General features: G+C 50.8%; 1 protein-coding gene across 7 annotated transcripts; it reads right to left on the bottom strand.

Moving 5' to 3' along the window:
- Positions 1–8101: 8101 nt before the first annotated feature.
- On the bottom strand, positions 8102–20222 carry BRD2 (bromodomain containing 2). Of its 7 annotated transcripts, none has more exons than XM_061397860.1 (13): positions 19764–20222; positions 15845–17167; positions 13980–14283; positions 13233–13370; positions 12333–12471; positions 12038–12252; positions 11570–11944; positions 10920–11048; positions 10484–10735; positions 10098–10363; positions 9313–9617; positions 8964–9086; positions 8102–8850 (listed from the first exon to the last, which is right to left on the bottom strand). In XM_061397860.1, exons 2-13 carry the CDS (start codon positions 15871–15873, stop codon positions 8714–8716), a joined length of 2412 nt encoding a protein of 803 aa, XP_061253844.1. In that variant the 5' UTR covers positions 15874–17167; positions 19764–20222; the 3' UTR covers positions 8102–8713. The 7 variants fall into 7 exon arrangements, with proteins under 7 accessions (XP_061253844.1, XP_061253847.1, XP_061253845.1 ...); XM_061397863.1 differs by lacking the exon at positions 19764–20222 and adding an exon at positions 18311–18530; XM_061397861.1 differs by lacking the exon at positions 19764–20222 and adding an exon at positions 17731–17890.
- Positions 20223–22766: the final 2544 nt, after the last annotated feature.

Below are 22766 nucleotides of genomic sequence, written 5' to 3'. Positions count from 1 at the left end.
GTCTTTACATTGAGTAAAGTTGAGGACTTCATTTTTATTTAAAAATTTTTTTTTTTTATTGAAGTATATAGTTGATTTACAGTGTTGTGTTACTTTCAGGAGGTGTACAGCAAAGGGATTCGCTTATACATGTATCTACTCTTTTTCAGATTATTTTCCCACTTCGGTTATTACAGAATATTGAGCAGTTCCCCATGGTATATGGTAGGTCCTTGTTGGTTATCTCTGGCTCTCTATTTTATCTGGTTTTAAATATTTATTTATTTTTGGCTGTGCTGGGTCTTCGTTGCTGCACGTGGGCTTTCTCTCATTGCCGCCACTGGGGGCTACCCTAGTGACAGTGAGCAGGCTTCTCATTGTGGAGGTTTGTCTTGTTAAGGAGCACAGGCTCGGCGGTGTGGGGAACGGGCCTGGTTGCCCCTCAGCGTGCGGGATCTTTCCGGACCAGGGATCGAACCGGTGTCCCCCGCGTTGCAAAACAGATTCTTAACCACTGGACCACCAGGGAAGGCCGGTTATCTATTTTAAACATATGTGTACCTGTCAATCCCAAACTCTCAATCTATCCCTTCCCCCCACCCCCCAGGACTTCATTTTAAAGGGATTTTAAGTGTCTGGCACATTAACGAGGGGCTTCTGTACCAAGTGCTTGTTACATAAATGGGTAACTCACAGAGACACATTTGGGGAAAAGACAGGATCTTTTCTGGATGTGTGTTGAGTGTCAGGAGCCTACGGGACATTGCTATGAGGCTGTTGAAAAACAGACTTGGAACTCTGGAACAAGGTCTAGACAGACATAGACTTTATGAGTGGGAGTTGCCTCCAGAGGAATGGAGGAAATTGCTTAGAAATACTGCGTCAATAAGGAGAAGAGGGAAAGGGAGGTAACAGGATGGACAACAACATGTGGAAGCTGAAGCAGGGACTCTGGAGAAAACGACCAAGAAGGGCTGACTACAGAGGATGAGCGCTAAGAACCTGGGGTGTCAAAGAACCAGGGAGGCTGAGAGCTTGTAAAGGGAGACAAGGGTCTCTGGGTCAGAAAAGTGACATGTTTCAAGAGCTGAAATAGGGGAGGTTAGCAGGAAAGAAAGACCTGAAGCCGGAAGGGTGGACACACAAGTACGTAGCATGGAGGTTCAGGAGGACGTCATGGGCAGCATGCCCACCAGGTGGCGCCAATGACCCTCCGCGGAGATTAACACGTGTTAAGAAACAGTGTCAGACTTTATTTGGGGGGGCTCCAAAATCACTGCAGATGGTGACTGCAGCCATGAAATTAAAAGACGCTTGCTCCCTGGAAGAAAAGTTATGACCAACCTAGATGGCATATTCAAAAGCAGAGACACTACTTTGCCAACACAGGTCCGTCTAGTCAAGGCTGTGGTTTTTCCAGTGGTCATGTATGGATGTGAGAGTTGGACTGTGAAGAAGGCTGAGTGCCGAAGAATTGATGCTTTTGAACTGTGGTGTTGGAGAAGACTCTTGAGAGTCCCATGGACTGCAAGGAGATCCAACCAGTCCATTCTGAAGGAGATCAGCCCTGGGTGTTCTTTGGAAGGAATGATGCTAAAGCTGAAACTCCAGTACTTTGGCCACCTCATGGGTAGAGTTGACTCATTGGAAAAGACCCTGATGCTGGGAGGGATTGGGGGCAGGAGGAGAAGGGGACGACAGAGGATGAGATAGCTGGATGGTATCCCCGACTCAATGGACATGAGTTTGAGTGAACTCCTGGAGTTGGTGATTGACAGGGAGGCCTGGCGTGCTGATTCATGGGGTTGCAAAGAGTTGGACACGACTGAGCGACTGAACTGAACTGAACTGAAGCATCCTTTCCAGATGTGTTAGTTGCTCAGGCATGTCCAACTCTTTGTGAGCCCATGGACTGCAGCCCGCCGGGCTCTTCTGTCCGTGGAATTCTCTAGGCAAGAATACTGGAGTGGATAGCCATTCACTTAGAGTGGGTAGCCATGACTCTTTCCAACCCACGGATTGAACTCTGGTCTCCTGCACTGCGGGTGGATTCTCTTCCATCTGAGCCACCAGGGAAGCCTAAATAGTCATTGGAAGGACTGATGCTGAAGCTGAAGCTCCAATACTTTGGCCACCTGATGGGACGATCCGACTCACTGGAAAAGACCCTGATGGGAAAGATTGAAGGCAGGAGGAGAAGGGGATGACAGAGGATGAGATGGTTGGATGGCATCACCGACTCAATGGACATGGGTTTGAGCAAACTCCGGGAGACGGTGAAGGACAGGTAAGTCTGGCGTCCACGGGGTTGCAAAGAGTCAGACACGACTGCAGAATAGCATTGCTGCTCCTTAGGCGAGCCTCCCGGACTTACGTTCAAACCTGACATTCAGCCGGAGGCCTTCCTTCAGTAAGGAACCATCAGGCTTCCACTGCTGGAGAGCTCTGAGGGGTTCGGGTACACACACTCTTCCTTTGGCATGTGGAGATCAAATAAGAACCTTCGGAAAATAGTCCCGGCTATAAAACTCCTGCGTAGTTTTCTAACCCACCTGCGCCTCTTCGTGCTCATTTCTCTTCCAAACCGCTGTCCTCAGGCGGGGGCCCACCTCTGCCACGGCTTTCTAAATGTCGACCTGCCTCCATTCTCACTGCCCTGCCAACCCCATGTGACTCCTCACCGCAATTTCTTCCGAGGAGGTGCGTCTCCCAGCTCCCCTACATTGGGATTCCAGTGTAGCGGTTCCTAGCCAGGTTGTGAAAGTGAAAAATGTTCGTCACTCAGTCGGGCTGGCTTCAAATCCCCCCCTCCAACTCACTGGCTGTGTTCAGGTAAGTAATGCTTACCTCACAGGACTAGAATGAGGACCAAGTGAGCTTACAGTTTGCTTCTAGCACGGTGCTTGGTACACCGTAATTGCTTGATAAATGAGAGTTGTTACGAAAACCTTCAGGATAAACATTCAAACTTTGACGGCAGCCTTTGATCCAGCTCTGCCCGACTTTCTGACCTTATCTGGAAGCCCACACCCTCTCCTGCTGCCTCAGCATGGCCTGTTCTCAGGCACTTCTCATCGTGGTTTCTTTTCTTGCTTTTCTTTTGGCTTGCAGGACTTCAGTTCCCCCGCTAGGGACTGAACCCAGGCCACTGCAGTGAAAGCGTGGAGTCCTAACCTCTGGAACCCAGGAAACTCCCATCACTGTTTCCTCCGCTGGCACCACTCACTCCCATCCTCCCTGACAGTTTCCAGATCTGTCTGAACAGTTCTCAGAAGTCTCTCAGATCAGAACCCTCTCTTCTACATTCTTTGCAGATCTTTGCCTATGGTGCTACTACAACTTACAATTTTTATTAAAAACTGGGACTGGTTGTCTAATATCACCCCTGTCCCTATTCACAGCATGTGAAATATGGGGACAGAAGGACCAGCTGTCTTGCTAGTGGGATTCTGCCGACATGGCACTAGGGTGATGATCCACGGAAGGGGAAGAGGCGAGGCCGGCGGTCACCGCATCATCAGGTCAGCTTCGCCCACCCTTTCCAGCCCCCTTCCCAACTCTCTGTTGCAGTTGTTCAGTCCGTTAGCCGAGTCTCTCTCTGTGCCACCCCATGGACTGCAGCATGCCAGGCCGCCCCATCCTTCATCTCCTAATGCTTTCTCAGACTCGTGTCCATTGAGTTGGTGACACCATCCCACCATCTCATTCTCCGTTGCCCCCTTCTCCTTCTGCCCTCAATCTTGCCCAGCATCAGGTGGTCAAAGTATTGGAGCTTCAAACTTCAGTTTTTCCAATGAATATTCAGGGTGGATTTCCTTTAGGATTGACTGGTTTGATCTCTTTGCTGTCCAAGGGACTCCTCAAAACAGTCTTTTGTGCTGGCACTTCAGTCGTGTCTACCATTCTAATGGCAGAAAGTGAAGAGGAACTACAGAGCTTCTTGATGAAGGTGAAAGAAGGAAGTGAAAAAGCTGGCTTAAAACTCAACATTCAAAAAACTTAAGAGCATGACATCTAGTCCCATCACTTCAAGGCAAATATTAGTCACTCAGCTGTGTTCGACTCTTTGCGACCCCATGGACTGTAGCCCACCAGGCTCCTCTGCCCACGGAATTCTCCAGGCAAGAACACTGGAGTGGGTTGCCATTCCCTTCTCCAGGGGATCTTCCTGACCCAGAGATTGGACTCGGGTCTCCTGCACTGCAGGCAGATTCTCTACCATCTAAGCCACCAGGGAAGCCTCAAGAGTCTTCTCCAGAACAATTCGAGAGCATCAGTTCTTTAGTGCTCAGCCTTCCCAGCTCTCTGAGTCCCTTTCTCATTGCTCAGGGAGTCCTCCCCTGCCTTATTCTTGGCAAGTCTCAGTGAGTAACTCCAACCAGCTTTGGTGCTTATCCTAGGAGCCCCTCAGGGAAGTGAGGCTTTTTAGTCAGGATAGTCCTGAGAGAATGTAAGAGTAAGGCAGGCAGGGCTTGGACTGCTGTACACACTGGGATTCAATTAGAAGGAATCATCTGCAAGAATAAGTCACGCCTTCATCTTGAAGCAGATCAGTCCAATAACTGCACCATGAAAGTTAACTGTATGATAAAGCTTCAAAGACAAGGTAAGGGCCTTGTATCCTCACTCGCACGCCTCCTGACTTAACAGTTAGGCAACATCTATGCGTAATGCTGTAATGCTGTTTGTTGAAAAATAAAGACAATCAAAGGAACTCAATAAAATGTGTTGATTGAATAAATGGAAGCATTAAAGATGAGTAAATAGCATGAAACAGGGAAAAATAAAAGCAGCAGTGGAACTGATGCTTATAGCAGGAGCTGGAAATTAAGAGCATGGGCGGGAACACTGCCCACACTAGGACCCCACAGTTGTTTTTCCCCCAGGTGAGCTGGAGACTGTGCTTGTTACTTTAAGGCAAAAGTGAAGTCGCTCAGTCGTGTCCAACTCTTAGGCACTTCTGTCCATGGGATTCTCCAGACAAGAATACTGCAGTGGGTTGCCATTTCCTTTTCCAGGAGATCTTCCCAACCCAGGGATTGAACCCAGGTCTCCCACATTGTAGGCAGACGCTTTACTGTCTGAGCCACCAGGGAAGTGGCTTGTTACTTTGGAAGGCAGTAATTTCAATCAAGATGGGGATCAGACTCCTGAAACCATTACAATGCCTCAAGCAGACAGGATGTGGGGTAGAGCTAAGGTTTGGACCAGTAATTCGATTAAGGGAAAAAGTAAGTCGAAGGGCCATATGGCAACCTCAAAGGTCAGGGACCAAGACAAGGACTCTACCAACAGACTTATGCTCAGGAAATCCACAAACACTGGTAAACTACCTACTTAAGGTGGCAAGGGAGGAGGTGTAAACCAGGTCCAGAGGCACTCTCGCCCAGTCTCAGCCTGTTTTGCAGTCAAGGGGATAAGCCAGGCTGCTTTCTCTTACCAGGTATCAAATTGCCAACATCTGTTGGATCATAGAAAAAGCAAGAGAAGACCAGGAAAAAACCTACCTCTGCTTCACTGACTACGCTAAAGCCTTTGACTGTGTGGATCACAACCGTGGAAACTGCGGAAAATTCTTAAAGGGATGGGAATACCAGATGACCTTACCTGCCGCCAGAGAAACCTGTATGTAGGTCAAGAGGCAAGCTAGAGCAAGACATCAAACAACTGACTGGTTCAAAATCGGGGAAGGAGTACATCAAGGCTGTATATTGTCACCCTGCTCACTTAACTTCTATGCAGAGTACATCACGCGAAATGCCTGGCTGGCTGAGGCACAAGCTGGAATCGTGATTGCCGGGAGAAATATCAGATATGCAGATGCTACCATTCTAATGGCAGAAAGTGAAGAGGAACTACAGAGCTTCTTGATGAAGGTGAAAGAGGGAAGTGAAAAAGCTGGCTTAAAACTCAACATTAAAAAAACTTAAAGAGCATGGCATCCCAGTCCCATCACTTCAAGGCAAATGTTAGTCACTCAGCTGTGTTCGACTCTCTGTGATCCCATGGACTGTAGCCCACCAGGCTCCTATGCCCATCAGATTTTCCAGGCAAATTCTGGAGTGGGTTCCCATCTCCTTCTCTAGGGGATCTTCCTAGGAATCCTCTCTAGGGATCGAACCTGGGTCTTCTGCATTGCAGGCAGATTCTTTACTATCTGTGCCACCAGGGAAGCCATGGCAAATAGGAAAAAAAAAGAAACAGTGGCAGATTTTCTTGGGCTCCAAAATCACCGCAGTTGACTGCAGCCATGAAATAAACAAGATGCTTGCCCCTTGGAAGAAAAGCTATGACCAACTTAGCGTATTAAAAAGCAGAGACAGCACTTTGCTACCAAATCTGTAGTCAAAGCTACGGTTTTTCCAACAGTCGTGTACGGCTGTGAGAGTTGGACCATAAAGAAGCCTGAGTGCCAAAGAACTGATGCTTTTGAACTGCTGTTGGAGAAGACTGAGTCCCTTGGACTGCAAGGAAATCAATCCTGAATATTCACTGGAAGGACTGATGCTGAAGCTCTAATACTTTGGCCACCTGATGCAAAGAGCTGACTCACTGGAAAAGACCCTGATGCTGGGAAAGACTGAGGGCAGAAGTGGGTGACAGAGGATGGGATCGTTGGATGTCCTCAATGGACAGGAGTTGGAGCAAACTGCAGGAGATGGTGAAGGGCAAGGAAGCCTGGCGTGCTGCAGTCCATTGGGTCACAGAGTCAGACACAACTTAGCAACTGAACACGTAAAGTCACTTACCTCCTGACAGTTGAAATCTTTATATTCCCAAACCACAATCTAAAAATACTTGAAGGGGATACAGCCACAGACGTTACGATTCTAACTGGTCTCCTTGCCAAACTCAAACCTTCAATTCCCTTTTAAATGTGACATAGTGCTAGGCAAACAGACACACATCTAATTGAAATCACTTATCCTTCTAGATTTAAATTCTATCCCACTCCAATTAAGTACTTCTGAACTTTCAGGACAAGAGTTTAAATGCAGTTGGAGTTCACTCACTGAGCCTCACAAGTTGGCTCAAAGCCCTTTCATAGGTCTCATTTAAAAAACTAAGGTCCTTGCAAAATTGTAACAAACAAGCCATCTCAACCCTGCCTGTGTGTTACTCTCTGAGCTGCTGCCCAGGCCTCAGTTTAAGACTTTAGGTAATTCCATGGGGGTCCAGCAGTTAGGACTCAGTACTTTCACTGCCAGCATGGTTTCAATCCCTGGCCAGGGAATTAAGATCACACAAACCACAGGGTGTGGCCAAAACAATTTTCAGATATAATTCCACGTTACTAGCTTTTAGCAGCTCTGGAGAGCAAAGATTCAAGAGTTGAGAATCTGCTAGAACCCAACCTTCTGCTATTTCCAAAATCACCACTACCATTTCTACCATACGTGTTTCTGGTAACATACAGAATAAGCCAGTCTTCAGTTAAAAAATGATAAAGATTTACCACCATACCTGTTATACTGAAAGCTCTTGCTTTTGTATGGTTTAAGGCCCCAAATTCTGGATGGAACCCAAATGTTTCATCGTTCTTAACTACAGAGCCCTTCTGTCTTTAGCAAGAGAAAGGGCTAGATTTGTGCAAAGGAGTTTTTGTGATTTCCATTTGGTAGACTGCTGGAATCCTGTAAATGTGGCATTTGTATTAGGCAACTTTGCAAAGCTCTGCAAACATGCAATTTGAAGCCAAACCAGCAAATTATAAAAATAGGCACACCTCCCCTTAAGGCAGATGCCCAGTGCAAGGTAGTACCCATTGCTGGCTGCTCTCATCCCTTTCACATCTAGTTGTTAACTGCAGTGTTCAGGGGACACTCTACACATCCAGGACCAGCGAAAAATCTGAGCCTGTTTAAAGTCCTGAGTTTGAAACTCTTGGCCAAATGAGCCAGGTGTTGGCTTCATCTGAATCAGAGCAGATTGTGAAACTTAAGTTATCCTGGAGGATTCACTTTACAAAGGGCAGATGCACTTTTATCACAGCAACAGCCTACTGATTTATTTAAAACAGGATGATCCTTCTTCCCACCCACCCCCAATATTCCTCAAAATTAAGTGTATTCCATTTGTTCTGAAGCAACTACCAAAAACAACCATCATTAAGGTAATGAACTCAGAACATGAATAATATTTCTTTATTTACAAGTTAGAATCAACAGACAAAAGAAAAGACAATCCAGGGGACCAATTGGGGAGATGACTGAAACCCCCAGGGTCCCCAAATGGAGCAGAAGGAAAAGGGAAAACTGAGTAGAAAAAAAAAGTCAACGTAAAAAAAGAGCTCCCCCTTCCTCCCTCCCCATGGAAGCTGAGGGACCATGGCCCCACCCCTCTTCAGCCTTACCTAGCTTAAAATAAATTAGAACAAACAATCTCAAAACAGGGCCCTTCTAAGTGAACAGGGCAGCTGTGGCCTCAGTAAGCCTGTATCAGGGCCTCTGCCCATTCCCACCCGATACCCCTGCCTACCCCAGCCATTTTGAATGGGGGCTCTATGCCTACGGGGGCACTCTCCACGGGGCTGGGAGCTCAGTCCTCTTTTGTCCGTTTTTCTGTCCCTCCTTTAGTCTTGTCCCTGCATCCCTCCCCCCTGCAGAGCCAGCTCTCTCACAGAGGGGGGAGGGGGTGAGATGAGAAGTGTCACAGCACAGGGAGGGAGCGGGCGGGGCAGGGCGGTCTAGGGGTCCGGTCCTGCGGAGCCTCCTGCCCCATCTGGCCTGGCCCTTTAGCCTGAGTCTGAATCACTGGTGTCTGAAGAGGAGGAAGATGAAGAAGAGGAGCTGGAATCCGAGCTGGAGCTGGAAGCGCTGAGGCGGGACACCGCTACCTGCTGTGCTGAGGATGTCTCTGTTTTCTCACTCGCTGAAGAACAGAGGTGAAGTTTAAAAATGTGTAAACCTACATTCCACTTTTGAAGAACCAAGAACCAAGAGGGCAGGATGTAATGAACTCACAGTGGCTTATGGGACACTCACCTTTCTTGGGGGGCTTTTTGGTAGAATTGAGCTGCCCACTAACATCTTGTAACCGCTTTTCTAGTTCCCGCTTCTTCTCCAAAGCCAGTTCCTCCTTTGTCTTTCCCACAGGCTTTTTAATAGCTAGAGAAGAAAAGAAACCAGGACTAACATAGCCAGGATCACTCCGGTTTCCCTGTCCCCTGTTGTTGCCAAATGCCTTTAAGGAAGCAACTAATGCAACCCATCATCCCAGGAACTGATGATTCCAAGTGCATCAAGCATACCCCCCCCACCTCCTTCTCTAAATTGTCCTCAGAACCGCACAAGAATTCGCTAAGGCAACTTGGGAATCTCATTTCATACTCACTATACGGCTTCCGAGGTTTCTTTCGCAGGCAGGAAAGAACGTAACGTTCAAGCTCTCTAAGTGTGGACGGCTTGAGTGTTTCAAAATCAATCTCAATTTCTTCTGGGTTTGAGTCACGTAAAGAGGGCTCCCTGGCTTGGATTATGTGCACAACGCGACCCAGTTTCTCCCCGGGCAACTTGTTGATGTCCAGGCTCAACTGCCGCTTCTCATCGTAACTCATGGGCCTGCTTTCTTCCTCCTCCTCTGAGTCGTAGCCAGCAGGCAGGGCAGGTGGGGCTGTCTTTGTGGCCTTTTTGGGGAGTCTGAGCAAAAGAAAATTATCACTTGGGGGAACGCATTACCTCAACACATTCTACTTAATCCAGTGATCTGGATTTCTTGCCTGAACAACTGTTTCCATTAAGGCAAATGAGTGAGTCAGAGATGGGCTACAGGACACATGTGTGCTCCTCAGGGGAGCAGAGCTTCTTTACACAACAAATATTTTATATTAATCTCAGTTGGGCTTTGAAAAATAAATACAAGTACGTCAGCACAGGTCTATTGTTTTTTTTTGTACCTAAAGCACTAACCCATCCCCGAATACAGAAAAAAAAGAATATACAAAAAAATACAGACTCTGGCTTAGAGAGGGGTAGGTAGCAGCTTCAAAAGACCCTATATTCTTCAAGGTCTATTTCATCATCTGGACACTTGCCAGAAAAAAAAAAAAAAAAAAAAATCACTAGAGAAAACTGCAAGCGCTGGGAGAAATCTCTGCCTCCGTCCCTGTGAGAACTCACTTGGTGGCCCCTCCTCCAGAAGGCCCAAAGCCAGGGGGACCCAGCGTAGCAGCGCCACCGCTCCCACCGCCACCCGCCTTCTTGGACTTCTTGGGCTGAGACGGGCGGGGTGCTCGAGGGCCTTTGTCATCTTCATCAGCCCCAGCTCGGCCTCGATGCTTCTCTGCCTTCCGTTTCTTCTTTTTCTCTTTTTTCTCTCTCTTTCGCTTGGGCTTGGATATTGGGCCTTGGGATAAGGCAGCCAGTTGTTCATGTACTGCTCTAAGCTTGAGAGAAAACAGAAACAAATTGAAAAAAATACATAGATAAAGCAATGGGGAAAAAAAAAAAAATCAAGCCAAAGACAGCATGAACCTCACCCAGTAAACTCAACAGTAACAAAGTACCTGTTCCTGTAGTTCAGCCAAGCGATGAGCCCTTTCTTCCTCGGAGTCAGAGCTCTCACTTTCTTCTTCCTCCTCCTCCTCGTCCTCATCTTCCTCCTCCTCTTCCTCAGAAGAACTCTCACTGCTACTTTCCTCGCTGGAGGACTCTGAAGATGACTTGGCCAAGCCAGGGGGCAAGGCAGTAGAGACTGGTAAAGGCCCTGGTTCCAGTGGTTCATCTGGCATTTTGGCATAACGGAACTCAAATACATCCTAGAAAGAGACAGCAGACTCAAAACCAGGCTAGTAGATATGCCCTGATCATACCCAGCCGTTTGGCAGCTCCAACATACAACTGCATAGATTGGGGAACCTCATGTTCAGGCTATGCAGCACAGATGGCAAAATTCCTTCCCCCAGCTTCATTTATTCTTCAAACTCCGACCTTGACACTCACCTGTAACTTTCGCGCCATGGCCACAACATCATGGTCTGGAGGATTATACTTATAGCAGTTGGAGAACATAAGCCGCACGTCAGCAGCAAACTCCTGTGCGTCCCGGTAATCGCGATTCTCCATCTTCCGCTGCAGAAGGAGGCAGCATCAGAAGCTGCACAGGCAGGGAGACTCACCTTTCCCTGCCAGGCCCAGACACTGCCAAGAACAGCCCTCTAGACAGCACAGTGCGGGGTGGGATGTACATGACGGGAAGGACCTATACCCTGGGGCTCAAGTTTGAAGTCAAAGGAATTTGGGTGGGCTGAATAAGTATCTATGTCTAAGGCGAAAAACCCATTATTTCTAAGTGAAAAGTGGAGGTGTGTGTGGCCTCCAACTATTGGGCTACCCCTTTACTCACCTACCCTAACCCAACACTTCCAGTAGATAGGACCTGAGGACAAGCAGTGATGCTCTGAACGTAAAACCCACCACACTGTTTCCAATTCCAGAAAATATGGACTCATTAGAGTATGTGACCTTCTGCCTCACTATTTTGTAAAAGTAAAACGCCAAGATAGCTGCACGCCCATAAAAAGTGACTGTTTTATTGATCCTTAGGTTCCAATCACTGCCTGAGTATCCCATCTGCCCCATGCAGTGGGTACCTTGACAGTGCTGAGGTCCATGGGGTGCTTAATGATGTCATGGTAGTCATGCAGGCCAAGAGCAGAAGCGTCCACTGGTTTATAGAAAGGCCAGGCATAGGCAGCATGCTTCTTAGACAGTAATTCCTTCAAAATGCCATTGCAATGTTTTAACTGTTCCGACAGCTTTCCTTTCTTGGAGCTCTGGTGTTGTTGCTGAGAGTCAGGCAAGTCTTTGCGTGGGGGCTTGATAGGGCGGCCACTTTCTCTACGCACAGGGGGGAGCCGTGCTGCCTTAGGCTCCAGACCCCCTGGAGGGCTAGCTGGGGACCCAGGAGCCAGGATAGCTGTAGGTGTAGGGGTGGTAGTATCTGCTTTCCGCTTTACCCCCTTTTTCTGTGGAGAAAAGACAGGTGCCTTTTACTCTGGATCCACCCCATTTAAGACCTTTTCCTCCTCATTACCCCAAAGATATCCATAGATGTATACCTTGGCAAGGGGCTGTGCTGGGGGAGCTGCAGAGACAGCAAGGAGTGGGGGTCCAGCGGAGTGCAAGGACTTGAGAAGGGGAGAAGAGATGACCGACGGGTGGGGAATGTTGAGGACAGTGGTAGGTATCTCAGGTGGTGGCGTATACAGGGCAGTGTGAGACACAGAAGAGACGGCAGGCACCTGGTGGGCACTGGTGATACTACCCTGGAGTGCTGGAGGGCAGAAAAAGAGTTTAGTCTGATTATCATTCCCATCTTTTGGTCTCTATTAGCAAAACTCCTTCTCTTCCTACCTGCCAATTTGGCCCCTTTCTTGTGGCTGTTCTTAGGGATAGTAACCACAAGTTCTTGTTCTTCTTGTGGCATTGATGCCACTTTCTGCAGAAAGATCTTTTCCAGCGTTTGTGCCATCAGGACAATATCATCAGTGGGCTACAGGAAACACAAACAAAAAGTTCAAATGCTAAGGAGAGAGGTAAAACCATTTTCTCTGGGAAATACCTAGCCCCAGGCATCATCACTACTCCCTTACACAACTCCATCAAAGTGCTAAAAGTTACCTATAGTGGGCCACTCATTTCCCTTTCTCTCTTCCAACTTTGCCCCTCAATATGCAACAAAGATAAAAAGTGAGAGATTCAGAGTTGATCAGTTTCTCTTCTAAGCAAGTCTCCTGAGATTTCTGAGAAATAAGGCCACTATTCACAAGACCATCAGCAGTGTTGTATTTAAACATCTCTTAATCCTGGATCTCTGAAGCCACATCACTGTTTGCAGTGGTACCTTTGCAAACAGACTTTCTAGATACCAAACTACTGAGAACACCTTCAGTAAAAGATTTAAACTTTACAATGATAAAGTAGTGTTAAGAAATGCACTCTCTCCCCAACTGCTGCTGCTAAGTCACTTCAGTCATGTCCGACTCTGTGCGACCCCATAGACGGCAGCCCACTAGGCTCCCCCGTCCCTGGGATTCTCCAGGCAAGAACACTGGAGTGGGTTGCCATTTCCTTCTCCAATGCATGAAAGTAAAAAGTGAAAGTGAAGTCGCTCAGTCGTGTCCGACCCTCGGCGACCCCATGGACTGCAGCCCACCAGGCTCCTCCATTCATGGGATTTTCCAGGCAAGAGTACTGGAGTGGGGTGTCATTGCCTTTTCCGCTCTCCCTAACTAATAACAGACAAAAACTCACCTTGTTGTAGATGTAGCAGTTGGTGAACATGGTGTTGAAATCCTGCATACACTCTGAGGCAGCCCAATAGTAGTTGTTTTCAAGTCTCCTCTTGATAGTACCCATATCCATAGGCTGCTTTATAATTTTGTGATAATCCTAAAGAAAGAAGTGGTAGGTCAGACCAAAGAAAGAAAAATGCCTGTTCTCAGGCAAACTACCAACCCCAACACACACACATACACACACCCGCCCAAGTCTGTCAGGGGAGTACATAGTCTCAACTGCGGCCCCAATTAAAACTATGGGATAGGGATAAAAAATGGGAACAGAACTCTGATCACCCATAAGGAGACCCCTATTGCCTTGCTCTAACCACCCATCTCCCACCCACTCTGGAAAAGTTTCCCATCCTGTGACATTACCTCTGGGGCTGGCTATCCATGGGCTGCATGAGGGAAAGGAAGAAGCTAAGAATTTTGGCCACCGTGGTCCTCTCCCAACCTGGGGTGGGAATCTGTAAAATGGAGCCAGGGCACAAAAGTTAAGGAAGGACACATGGAGGGCACAATGAGAGACCCTAGATAGCAAGCGGTTGGATCAATCACAAAGGACCAAAAATCTAGAAATCTGGTGGCTATCTGCCCTACAGGGTAGAAATGGGAACTCCCTAGGGGCCGCAGCACCTACCTACACTAGGCAGCCCACCTCCATGCACACGCATTCTTCTTCATTTCCATACCTCCCCACTCCAACCTCTCCACTCACCGGCAAACCCAGTTTGACGGCATCCACAGGTTGCCGGAAAGGCCATGCAAACTGATGTTTCCATAGAGCCTTCATCACCACCTTGTGCAGATATTGCAACTGGTTGGTAACCCGTCCTGGCTTTTTGGGATTGGACACCTCAGGAGGTGGTGGGTTGGCAGGGGTTAGTTGCAAAGCCGGCACTGAAGCCATTGTGGGACTCTCGAATCCCTCATACAATAGAGACGGCTTTCGAATCCTTTTCCCAGGCGCTGCTGCTTCTGGGCCCAGGCCCAGTAACCCTGCATTCCCCTCCCCAGGGAGCCTGTGAAGATAGGAAACAAAATCAGATGTGGTAATCTGGTGGAATTTAGTAGAATTCCACAATTCACAGATTTGCACTCAGCACATCTAGGCTTGGAATCAAGTGAAAACAGTGGTAAAGATTATGAAAACGAATCCAGTATCCAAACAATCCGTGGAGCTTTTGTTCTTGTACCTCTTATCGCCTTTTCTATACCCACAGAAGCCCTATCTTCTGAGTTCTTAAAATCTGATAGGCTTCTTCACCTGTTTTAAAGTGAAAAAGCCCAAGTAGCTTCTCATAGGGCCCAGCCATTTAAGAATCACAGCCTTAGGAGGACAGAACTTAAGCAAAATGGGTGGAGCCAAGAAACTCAAGCCCCAAGCTTCCTCCTCACTAGGGGCTTGGTGGTTGCCATGGTGGTTGAGCCTGAGGGGAACGGATCTAAAGAAACAAAACAGAAAATTTCATAAATCGCTGATGAGACAGACACCTAAGAATCCACCTGTACAGAAGGGATCAGCATTCTCCACAAAGCTCGGAATAGTTAACTCCAAACAACGGGCCAGCAATCTAACGGATCCATACCAAGAAAAAAAAGGAACCAGACAAGCGAGTATTTGTCAGACTTCACAGCCTGAAATACCTCAAGCTACCAGCCTCCAGGAATTAACTATTCGCAAATTCAGTCTCCTCCGTCGAAAGGACTCAAAAAACAGAGCTGTCTGAACAGTCAAGGTCAGCAAATTCCCCCATAAAAGTGATACAGACCTCCCCCTACCCAACCTCTGCCAAAAGCTGCGATGCTATTAACAGGCTCCACTGTAGCATCACCTCTAGAGATCAAAGGCCAACAATGCATCAAGTTTACGTTCTCTCTGGGGCTCCTCAGGACCAGGTGTTACCCAAGGCCCAAGATCTCATTGTTTACATCCCAGAGCTTAGCTCCACCTTTCTACCCTGAAAGAAACTCTCAATGGTACCTCTCATATACACACACACAAACGACAAGAAATCCAATCTTCTGCAACACAACACACTCCTCTCAACACAAAACCAAACCACTCACGGAAAAGGGACCTATCCCCGACATTAGGAACCCAGAGTAAGAGTGGGCCTTGTACCCTACTCAGGGAATCCCCGTTTTCAGTCCCCAAAGCTCTATCACCATGGCAACCCTGTAAAGCACAAGATGTGGCCACGAACCCCAGCCACTGAAGGCGGACAAACGGTCGCTTAGACACCAGACCCACTACCCTCAGGACCTGCTGCCCCATCCAAGTCCTCCCCCGTTGCATATTCCGCCGCCACCTCGCTCTGCCCGACTCAGCCAAAATCTGACCACAGCGGAAAAGTAACGTGTAAATTACCTGCGCTCCCTCCATACGTAGGATCTGCGGCCGCTACCACAGTCCCCAAACCGCCGCTCACCCCCCTCCGCGAGCCTCGACAGCCAACAGTTGCGCCACGAAACAGCAACGCGCCCGAGTCGGTTCCGCACTCCCTCCGAACTCTGCACCTCACCCGCGCGCGCCGCGGCCCCCCAACGCCCCCTTCCCACACGCGGCTCGCAGGGACGTACTTGTTGTGGGGAGTCACGTTTTGCAGCATCTTGACCACGGGGAACCGGCGCTGCCCTCAGCCGCGGAAAGTCCGGGTGGCCTCGGTTCCCCTTACCTCCCGGTCCAGCATAACCCGGGAAGTGGGGGGAGGGCGGGGGCCGCTGCCCTCGGCCCTCCAGGCGACAACCCACCCCGCCGGGCTGGCACGAAAGCAATCTCCTCCGCTGTCCCTCGGAGAACTCCCAGCAGCTTGGCGCGCTCCGCAGGAGGCGGACAGCGAGAAAATGGCGGCGGCCTCAGCTGAGGCGGGCGAGCGAAAGGGGACGGGCTCTTCAAACCCCAGGACGGCCCCCGATCCCAGACACCGTCGCCAATACTGCCCGCCGTTGGTCTGCAAGGATCCCCTCTTCCTGCCAGGACCGTCCGGGGCGGACGACGTCCCGTTTCGATCTCGGATGGAGGCGGATGAACACGAAAAATGGTTTAGGGAGCCGCCGCCTCCATCTTTGAAATCCTCTTGAGGGCGGAGTAGAGGGGGTGGACAGACTCCGAGAACTGGGCGGGGCCCGAAAAAGGGGAGCTTCGGGGGCTTCTATGGGGTCTGTACTGTCCGCCGGGGCCGGTCATAGGCCGAGACGAAGGCCATTTCCAAGCGGATGGACGTGGATTGTAATGGCGGCCCCAGACGACTCGAAGGCTCTGTGTAGATACGCAGAATCCTCCAGCTCGTTCTAGAGGCTGCTCCACTCCAGCGCGAAATGGCGCCTCCGAGCCCCGCGCCAGCCCTTTATATATAGGCAAGGGGGAGGAGCCTCGCCGCTCATGCGCGCCACCGTGCTCGCGATTTCCCCCACCCCCTTCGCGCGCGCTCGCTCGCTCACGCGCGTGAAGAAGCAGAGTCGAAGGGGGAGGAACACCTCTCCGCGGGAGCGTTTTCTATTGGTCGGCGGAAGCGATGACGTCATAAACCTCATTTCCAAAGCGTCAGTCACCAGGCAGAAGAGTGCCGCATAGACCCCCAGGGAAGCGGCAACCCGCCACATCTCTGAGCCAATTGGCTGCGCTGTGGTTCGGCAACTCCAGGGAAAGAGGGAGGTTGGCAGGGGTGCAGCACCCTCTCCCTGCCTCCCCTTCCAACAAAGTCTTTCCAGCCGTCCAAGCCCAGTGCGACTGGCGACTGCCAAGCTTGGGCAGGTCGTGCCATTCGTAGTTCCTCCATTGGCCAGGCCGGCAGGATTGGAGGGGGCCGCGTGGGCGTAGCCAGGATCGGCCCGCCGGGGTGTGGCCACAGGACGCCGGCGGTGGTTGTTCTCGGGAATGAGGCGGCCGCCGCAGTGAAGAACCTGAAATGAGGAAGAAGACGCCATCTTAGAAGCCGCGGCCTGCCACTCTGGCAAACGGCCGAGGGCTCCCAAACACAGCGAGGAAGGCACCTAACGTTCCTGTGCTTCGCAATCAAAAGTGCAGAATTAACCAGAGCCTTCAAATCCTCTTCCTTCCCCAGGCCAAGCAGTCGAAATAAAAAACGCGCCCCAGAATCTACCCTCTGTGAACTCAAAGGCTTCTCTCCAAGGCAACTAAACAGAGACCACGTTCTAAATACTTGCACCCCAAGCACCTTTTCAATCCCTCCCTCTGATACCTTCAGTTACCAATACAAATATCTACCTGGTCGACAAAACCTCGGCAACCCTTTAGTGGGAGCAAAATCTCCAACAAAAGCACCCGTATACCCTGTAAAATGAAACCCACCTCCTCCCCAAACTTCTCTCCGGTGTCTGGCTCAGAGCGGAAAAAACAAGGCCTTCGAGGGGCGAATCAGGGTGCGCACCCTCCCCCTCCTGGCGAGCTCAGACCTCTCCCCACGCTGCCCGCCCTTCCCCCCTCTCCGAAGGCGGGCCCGCACCCTCTCTTAGGGTCCTGGCGTCGGGGGGGCGGAAGGGCTCCCCCATCCCCCCCACGAGGGTCCGGAGTCCTCCCCACGGAGCGGCTGGTCTATCGGTCAGCGCCAGGGAGGAGGGCGAGCGGAGGAGGAGGCGGCTGCGGCTCCGACTAGCCCTCCCCCTCCTCCTCTCCCCTCCCCCCTCCCCCCGGGCCGTCCGCCTCCGAGGAGGGGCAGGAGCCATTTTGGGAGCTCAATTTCGCCCCCTCCCCCCCAGCCCACTCAATCTTTCCCACCACCTAGTAACCCGAATAAGGTTACAGACTACGTGTGAATAGAGTCGCAGCGCAAGGTTAGGATCGCTAAAGCCATCGCTTGGACTTCCCCGGTCCCCTTCAAAGAGAGGGAAAGAATTTCCCCCGCCCAGCCTTTAGTTGGGGGCCCTCCCCCCCTCCTCCTTGTCCCCTTTTCTGGCTACCAAGTAAAAAAACAGTCTATGCGTATCTGAATAAGGAAATTAATCATGAAAGTCAAAGAATATAAGATCCGCCCCCCCCCCCCCAACCGCAGGGCTTCGTGAAGGCATAAGTCCTCGAACTGTTACCCTCTTTCCTTCGTAGCAGCCCTGGAGCCTTAACCTCGGTTACTGCGTCTAAAATGGCCGTCAACCTTTCGTCTTCTCGACCACCAGACTCGGGCAAACCCTGCGGGGGTGGGGGGGAAGCACGCACAGGGACGGCAGTCTCTCCTCTCCTCCCCCCCTCCGATCAGGCCTCGGCCTCAAAAGTACAAGCGGGCCCGCCCGGGTGGCTGCAGCAAGGAGAGCAATGACACAGCAACTTTCGCAGAGGCCTTCTCCCCTCCCCCTCCCCCTAGTGGCCCAGCCTCCCCAATCTGCCATTCTTCCACGAGGGGCCTTACAAGTCTGCACAGAGGCCTATCTGAGGGCCGGTCTGGGAAGAAAAAGTTAAGAGGTCGAGAGACCACAGGGCCTTATTAGAAAGTAGAAGGGCATCCAGACATTCTGGCTTATTTCCCTGCATTCCGGAAAATCACTGTTCTCCTCTGCCTCCCAAGCGTCCCTTCCCCCAAATGAGTCACACGGGAGGCTACTTGTACTCAGTAATTTGGAAAAGTAACTCTTCCCTCCTTTCCGCTCCCTCCTCCGCAATACACAAGGAGAGACTGTTCAGGAGTGGGGGAGGGGATGAAGAAGGCAAAAGACACCACCCAGGAGAAAACTGAAACTTTGGGAGCTGTGAAATCATTCCAGGTCCGGAGACTCACTCTCCTGTGTCTCAAGCCACGATTTTCAACCTCTCCCGAGACCCTCGTTGGGCCTGGTTCCTGATCCAAAGAAGACCCCAAGCTTCTAGCCTGCAAACTCTCCCCAGCCGGTGATAGACACATGCTCAGCTAAGACCCCGCCGGGGCAACCAAGGTTTATTCAGAAGGCTCCGCAGGCCAGGTCCACGTGAATGCACACAAATTCGATAACCCACTCGAAGCGTAACCTCCACCTTGCCATGTGATGACTGCCAGGTTCCTACCGCTGACACAACAGCAGCACAGAAATGCTCCTTCTACAGCCTCTGGGGAGAAAGGGAGTGGGCGCCTGGGAACAATCTCAGTTCACAGCCTGGGCTGCCAACTCTCAGCATTCCCCTCTAGGAGTAGGAACTATAGTCACCACTCCCACTCCTCAGCCCACTAGATCACCCCACCCTCAGGCCGCCAAAAAGATCCCTTCTCACCTGGCTCCAGGCTCCTGTACCCCCAAGGGACGAATGGAATCGGGGGGGGGGTCATACCGCCCCCAGGCCCCTTTGCCCTCCAACTGGTAAGACAGAGGTTGGCCATTCCCCTCCCCCACCCTAGGGGCCCTCGCCTGCTCGCCCCCTCCCCGCTCCCATTGGCTGTAAACTGTTTGAAGGACAAATGCTCCCACCCTCAGGGTTCTTCTCTGCACCCCAAGAATCTCCTTCTCGGACTCCCCACCATTGGTTAGACATTTAAATGACTGACAACATGCCCGCCCAGCAAGGGCCCCTTCTCACCTGGATCCCGGAACCTTCCAGGGGGGCTCCACTGTTCCCCTTGGCTTGGTGCGGGGGGAGGATGTAATCCGGGGTGTCACCCCCCCCGGAAACTGAGGTTGAGTTGGGGGAGGGGGCGTAGCCCCCAGCCCCTCCCTTCCCGGCCGAGCTGGGGGGTGGGGAGAGCATCGGGACCGCGCGGCCACGTCAGCGTCACCCAGATTGGCTGATCCGGGTCACGTGCCAGCCACCCCCCCTCCCCACCGCCACGGGGGCCGATTTTTCCGAAGGTTCTCGGGGGTCGCGCAAGGGGCCAAGGGAGCCGCATGGCCCAGGCCTTTCTCTACACACCCAAAGCACCCTAACGCCGCTGCTTCTCCACATCCTCGGCTGCCTATCCCGCTGTCCTCGACCCTATCCCCCCCACTACTAGCGCCGTACGGGTTCAGCATGGCTGCCGCAGCCCGGGAACGTGCACTGCGCAGGCGCAAGGGTGCGACCGGCTTGGGGGAGGGGAAAGGAGAGTGGGAGGCCGCGGGGAGGGCGGCAGTGCGCAGGCGTGAGCCGTGGCCCCCGCGGCTGGGCTCGGAGCGCGCGCGCCGTAGGTGGGGCGGAAGCGGGAGCGGCGCGCGCCCTCCCGCCTCAGCAGCCCCTCCCCCACTGCAGGCGGCCTCGCGGGGCGTCCTGAGGTGGCCCAACTCGGTTCCTTTTCCGCAGGTGTGAGGGGTGGCTTGGGACGCCCGGGCCCGGAGTCCAGCGGGAGCGCGCGCTGCTGAGCTGTTGTCAGTGGAGGAGGATGGGGCCTGGACCTGGAGTTGTGAGGGTTTGCAGGGTGGGGTCCCTCCGCGGTGTAGTGTGGTTCCACAGCGGGAGTGTTGGCACCACCCTCGTCGTGCCTGCGGCGGGGAGCGGAGGTGTGGGCGGTTGACGTGGGCATTGTGTTCGGCCTCTTTGTCTTAGGCCCGTAACCTCTCAATTCGCCTGAGTCTACCTAGACTTCCTTACTTTATTGAATGCTGCGGGGCGAGGGGGAGGGGGGGTGTCTGGACTCTGCATGCTGCAAAACTTAATAGCCTTCTGATCACTTCCTTTTGCTTTGAGCAACTTTGGGATTCTTAGGGTGTGAGCCACCCAGGTATCAGTTTGTAATGAACCTTGCTCTGTTCCAAACTCTGATGTTTAGATTGATGAGCCTCACTGTGCAGGAGGCACAGGGGCTTCCGAATTTGGTAACATAGGGATGGTTGGCACCTAAAGCTTTGTTCCTGGGCAGTAACCCCACCCATGACCCTCAGAGTGTGGTTCAGTCTGTAGTTCATTACCCGCACTCCCCTCCCACAGACCGGAGCAGCGAGGCCAACTTGCCTGAGAACTCTTTGGCTTTGCGTTTCCCACCTGTCAACGGGCCGTGTATGTCTCTTTACCATTTTATCAGTACTAGAAGTCCTCTTTTCGGATTAAAGACACGTATTTTCCTTTCGACCTGTCAACCCGATCTGTTACTCTGAAGCTTTCCATTTTCTACCAATTGGCGTTTTAAACTGCTCCCTTCTAGGTTTTTCCCCTCTTAAAAATAAGGAAAGAAAGAAAATAACCTTAATCAATACCATATCCCCTTGTGGACTCTCTTATGTACTTGTCAGCTCCCCTTCCCAGTCAAGACCTGAAATTGTGTTAATTTTCCTCTCTCTGCCTCATTTCCCATTCTTTAGCCCATTTCTTCCACTACTGACACTGTCTTGGCAAATGTCACCAAGGACCTTCTAATTGGCAAAATCAGGAAGCACTTTTCAGCTTTCACCTTATTTGACCTCACTGAAGTATTTGACATTTGATCAGGCTTCCTTCCTGAAATTCTCCGCACCCTTAATTTCTGTGACTACTTCTCACTTGTTTCTTTTCCTGCTTGTCCTGCTGTTCCTTTGGTGTCCTTTGTGGACTCCTCTTTAACCTGTGTTGATGTTTGCCCAGATTTTGCCTCAGTTTGCTTCTAATTGTGTTTATCTTTTCTAAGTAATCTCACTCAGTGGCTCACAGCCTCTCAAATCTGTATCTTTAGTTCAGTCAACTCAACTGAGCAAAACTCAGTACTTAATTTTACCACTTAGATAGCCCTGACACTTCAAAACAGTGTAAACTATATGCAGCCTAGACCTGCTCCTTCTATTAGTGTATTATCCTGGCTGATAGCAGTAAATCAGCCAAAAAACCTAGAATCTGGGGGCCGTTCTTGATTTATTTTTCTCACAGTTTTGTATCCCCTTGACTTATCATTGTCCCTCTGATACAGCTATTGACTCACCCTCTGCCCTAGTCGGATCACCTGAGCTGTATCAACAGCTTCCTAACTGATTTGCTTGTCTCTAAAGCTGCACTGTTCATTATGGTAGCCACTAGCCATATGTGGCTGTTTGACACTAAATACTGTTTTAAATTTAGTTCCTCAGGTGCCCTAGCCACATTTTAAGTTCTCATTAGCCCGGTGTGGCTTGCAGCTGTTGTATTGGACAGGACAAATTACAGAGCATTTCCATCACTGAAGAAAGTTCTCTGGGACATTGCTGCTCTAGATTTTCCTCTCTCCCTCTGCCACAACACTGCCAGGAATGAGCTTTCCAAAATACAACTGGAGCCATATGCTGCTGTTAGTGAAAAGTGAAGTCGCTCAGTCGTATCCAGCTCTTTGTGACTCCGTGGACTGTAGCCTACTAGGCTCCTCTTTCCAAGGGATTCTCCAAGCAAGAATACTGGAGTGGGTTGCCATTTCCTTCTCCAGGGGAGCTCCCCAGCCCAGGGATCGAACCCAGGTCTCCTGCATTGCGGGCAGACGCTTTAACCTCTGAGCCACCAGGGAAGCCCTGAAAGTGAAGTCACTCAGTCGTGTCTGACTGTTTGTGACCCCGTGGACTATAGCCTGCCAGGCTTCTCCGTCCATGGGATTTTCCAGGCAAGAATACTGGAGTGGGTTGCCATTTCCTTCACACATTGCCTGTGGGATAAAGTTCAAATTCCTGTGCTGGCCAG

Source organism: Bos javanicus, chromosome 23, assembly GCF_032452875.1.
Source record: "Bos javanicus breed banteng chromosome 23, ARS-OSU_banteng_1.0, whole genome shotgun sequence".
Taxonomy (NCBI): domain Eukaryota; kingdom Metazoa; phylum Chordata; class Mammalia; order Artiodactyla; family Bovidae; genus Bos; species Bos javanicus.
The sequence above is the reverse complement of the archived record's forward strand: the minus strand, read 5'-3'. Positions and strand labels throughout refer to the sequence as shown.

Coding starts and splice junctions, on each gene's coding strand:
- BRD2 (XM_061397860.1), bottom strand. CDS start 15,873: ATGCTGCAAAACGTGACTCCCCACAACAA. Junction 11,049..11,569: donor TGGACCTCAGCACTGTCAAG/GTACCCACTGCA, acceptor CTCCTTCTGCAG/CGGAAGATGGAGAATCGCGA. Junction 8,851..8,963: donor CAAAAAGCCCCCCAAGAAAG/GTGAGTGTCCCA, acceptor TCTGTTCTTCAG/CGAGTGAGAAAACAGAGACA.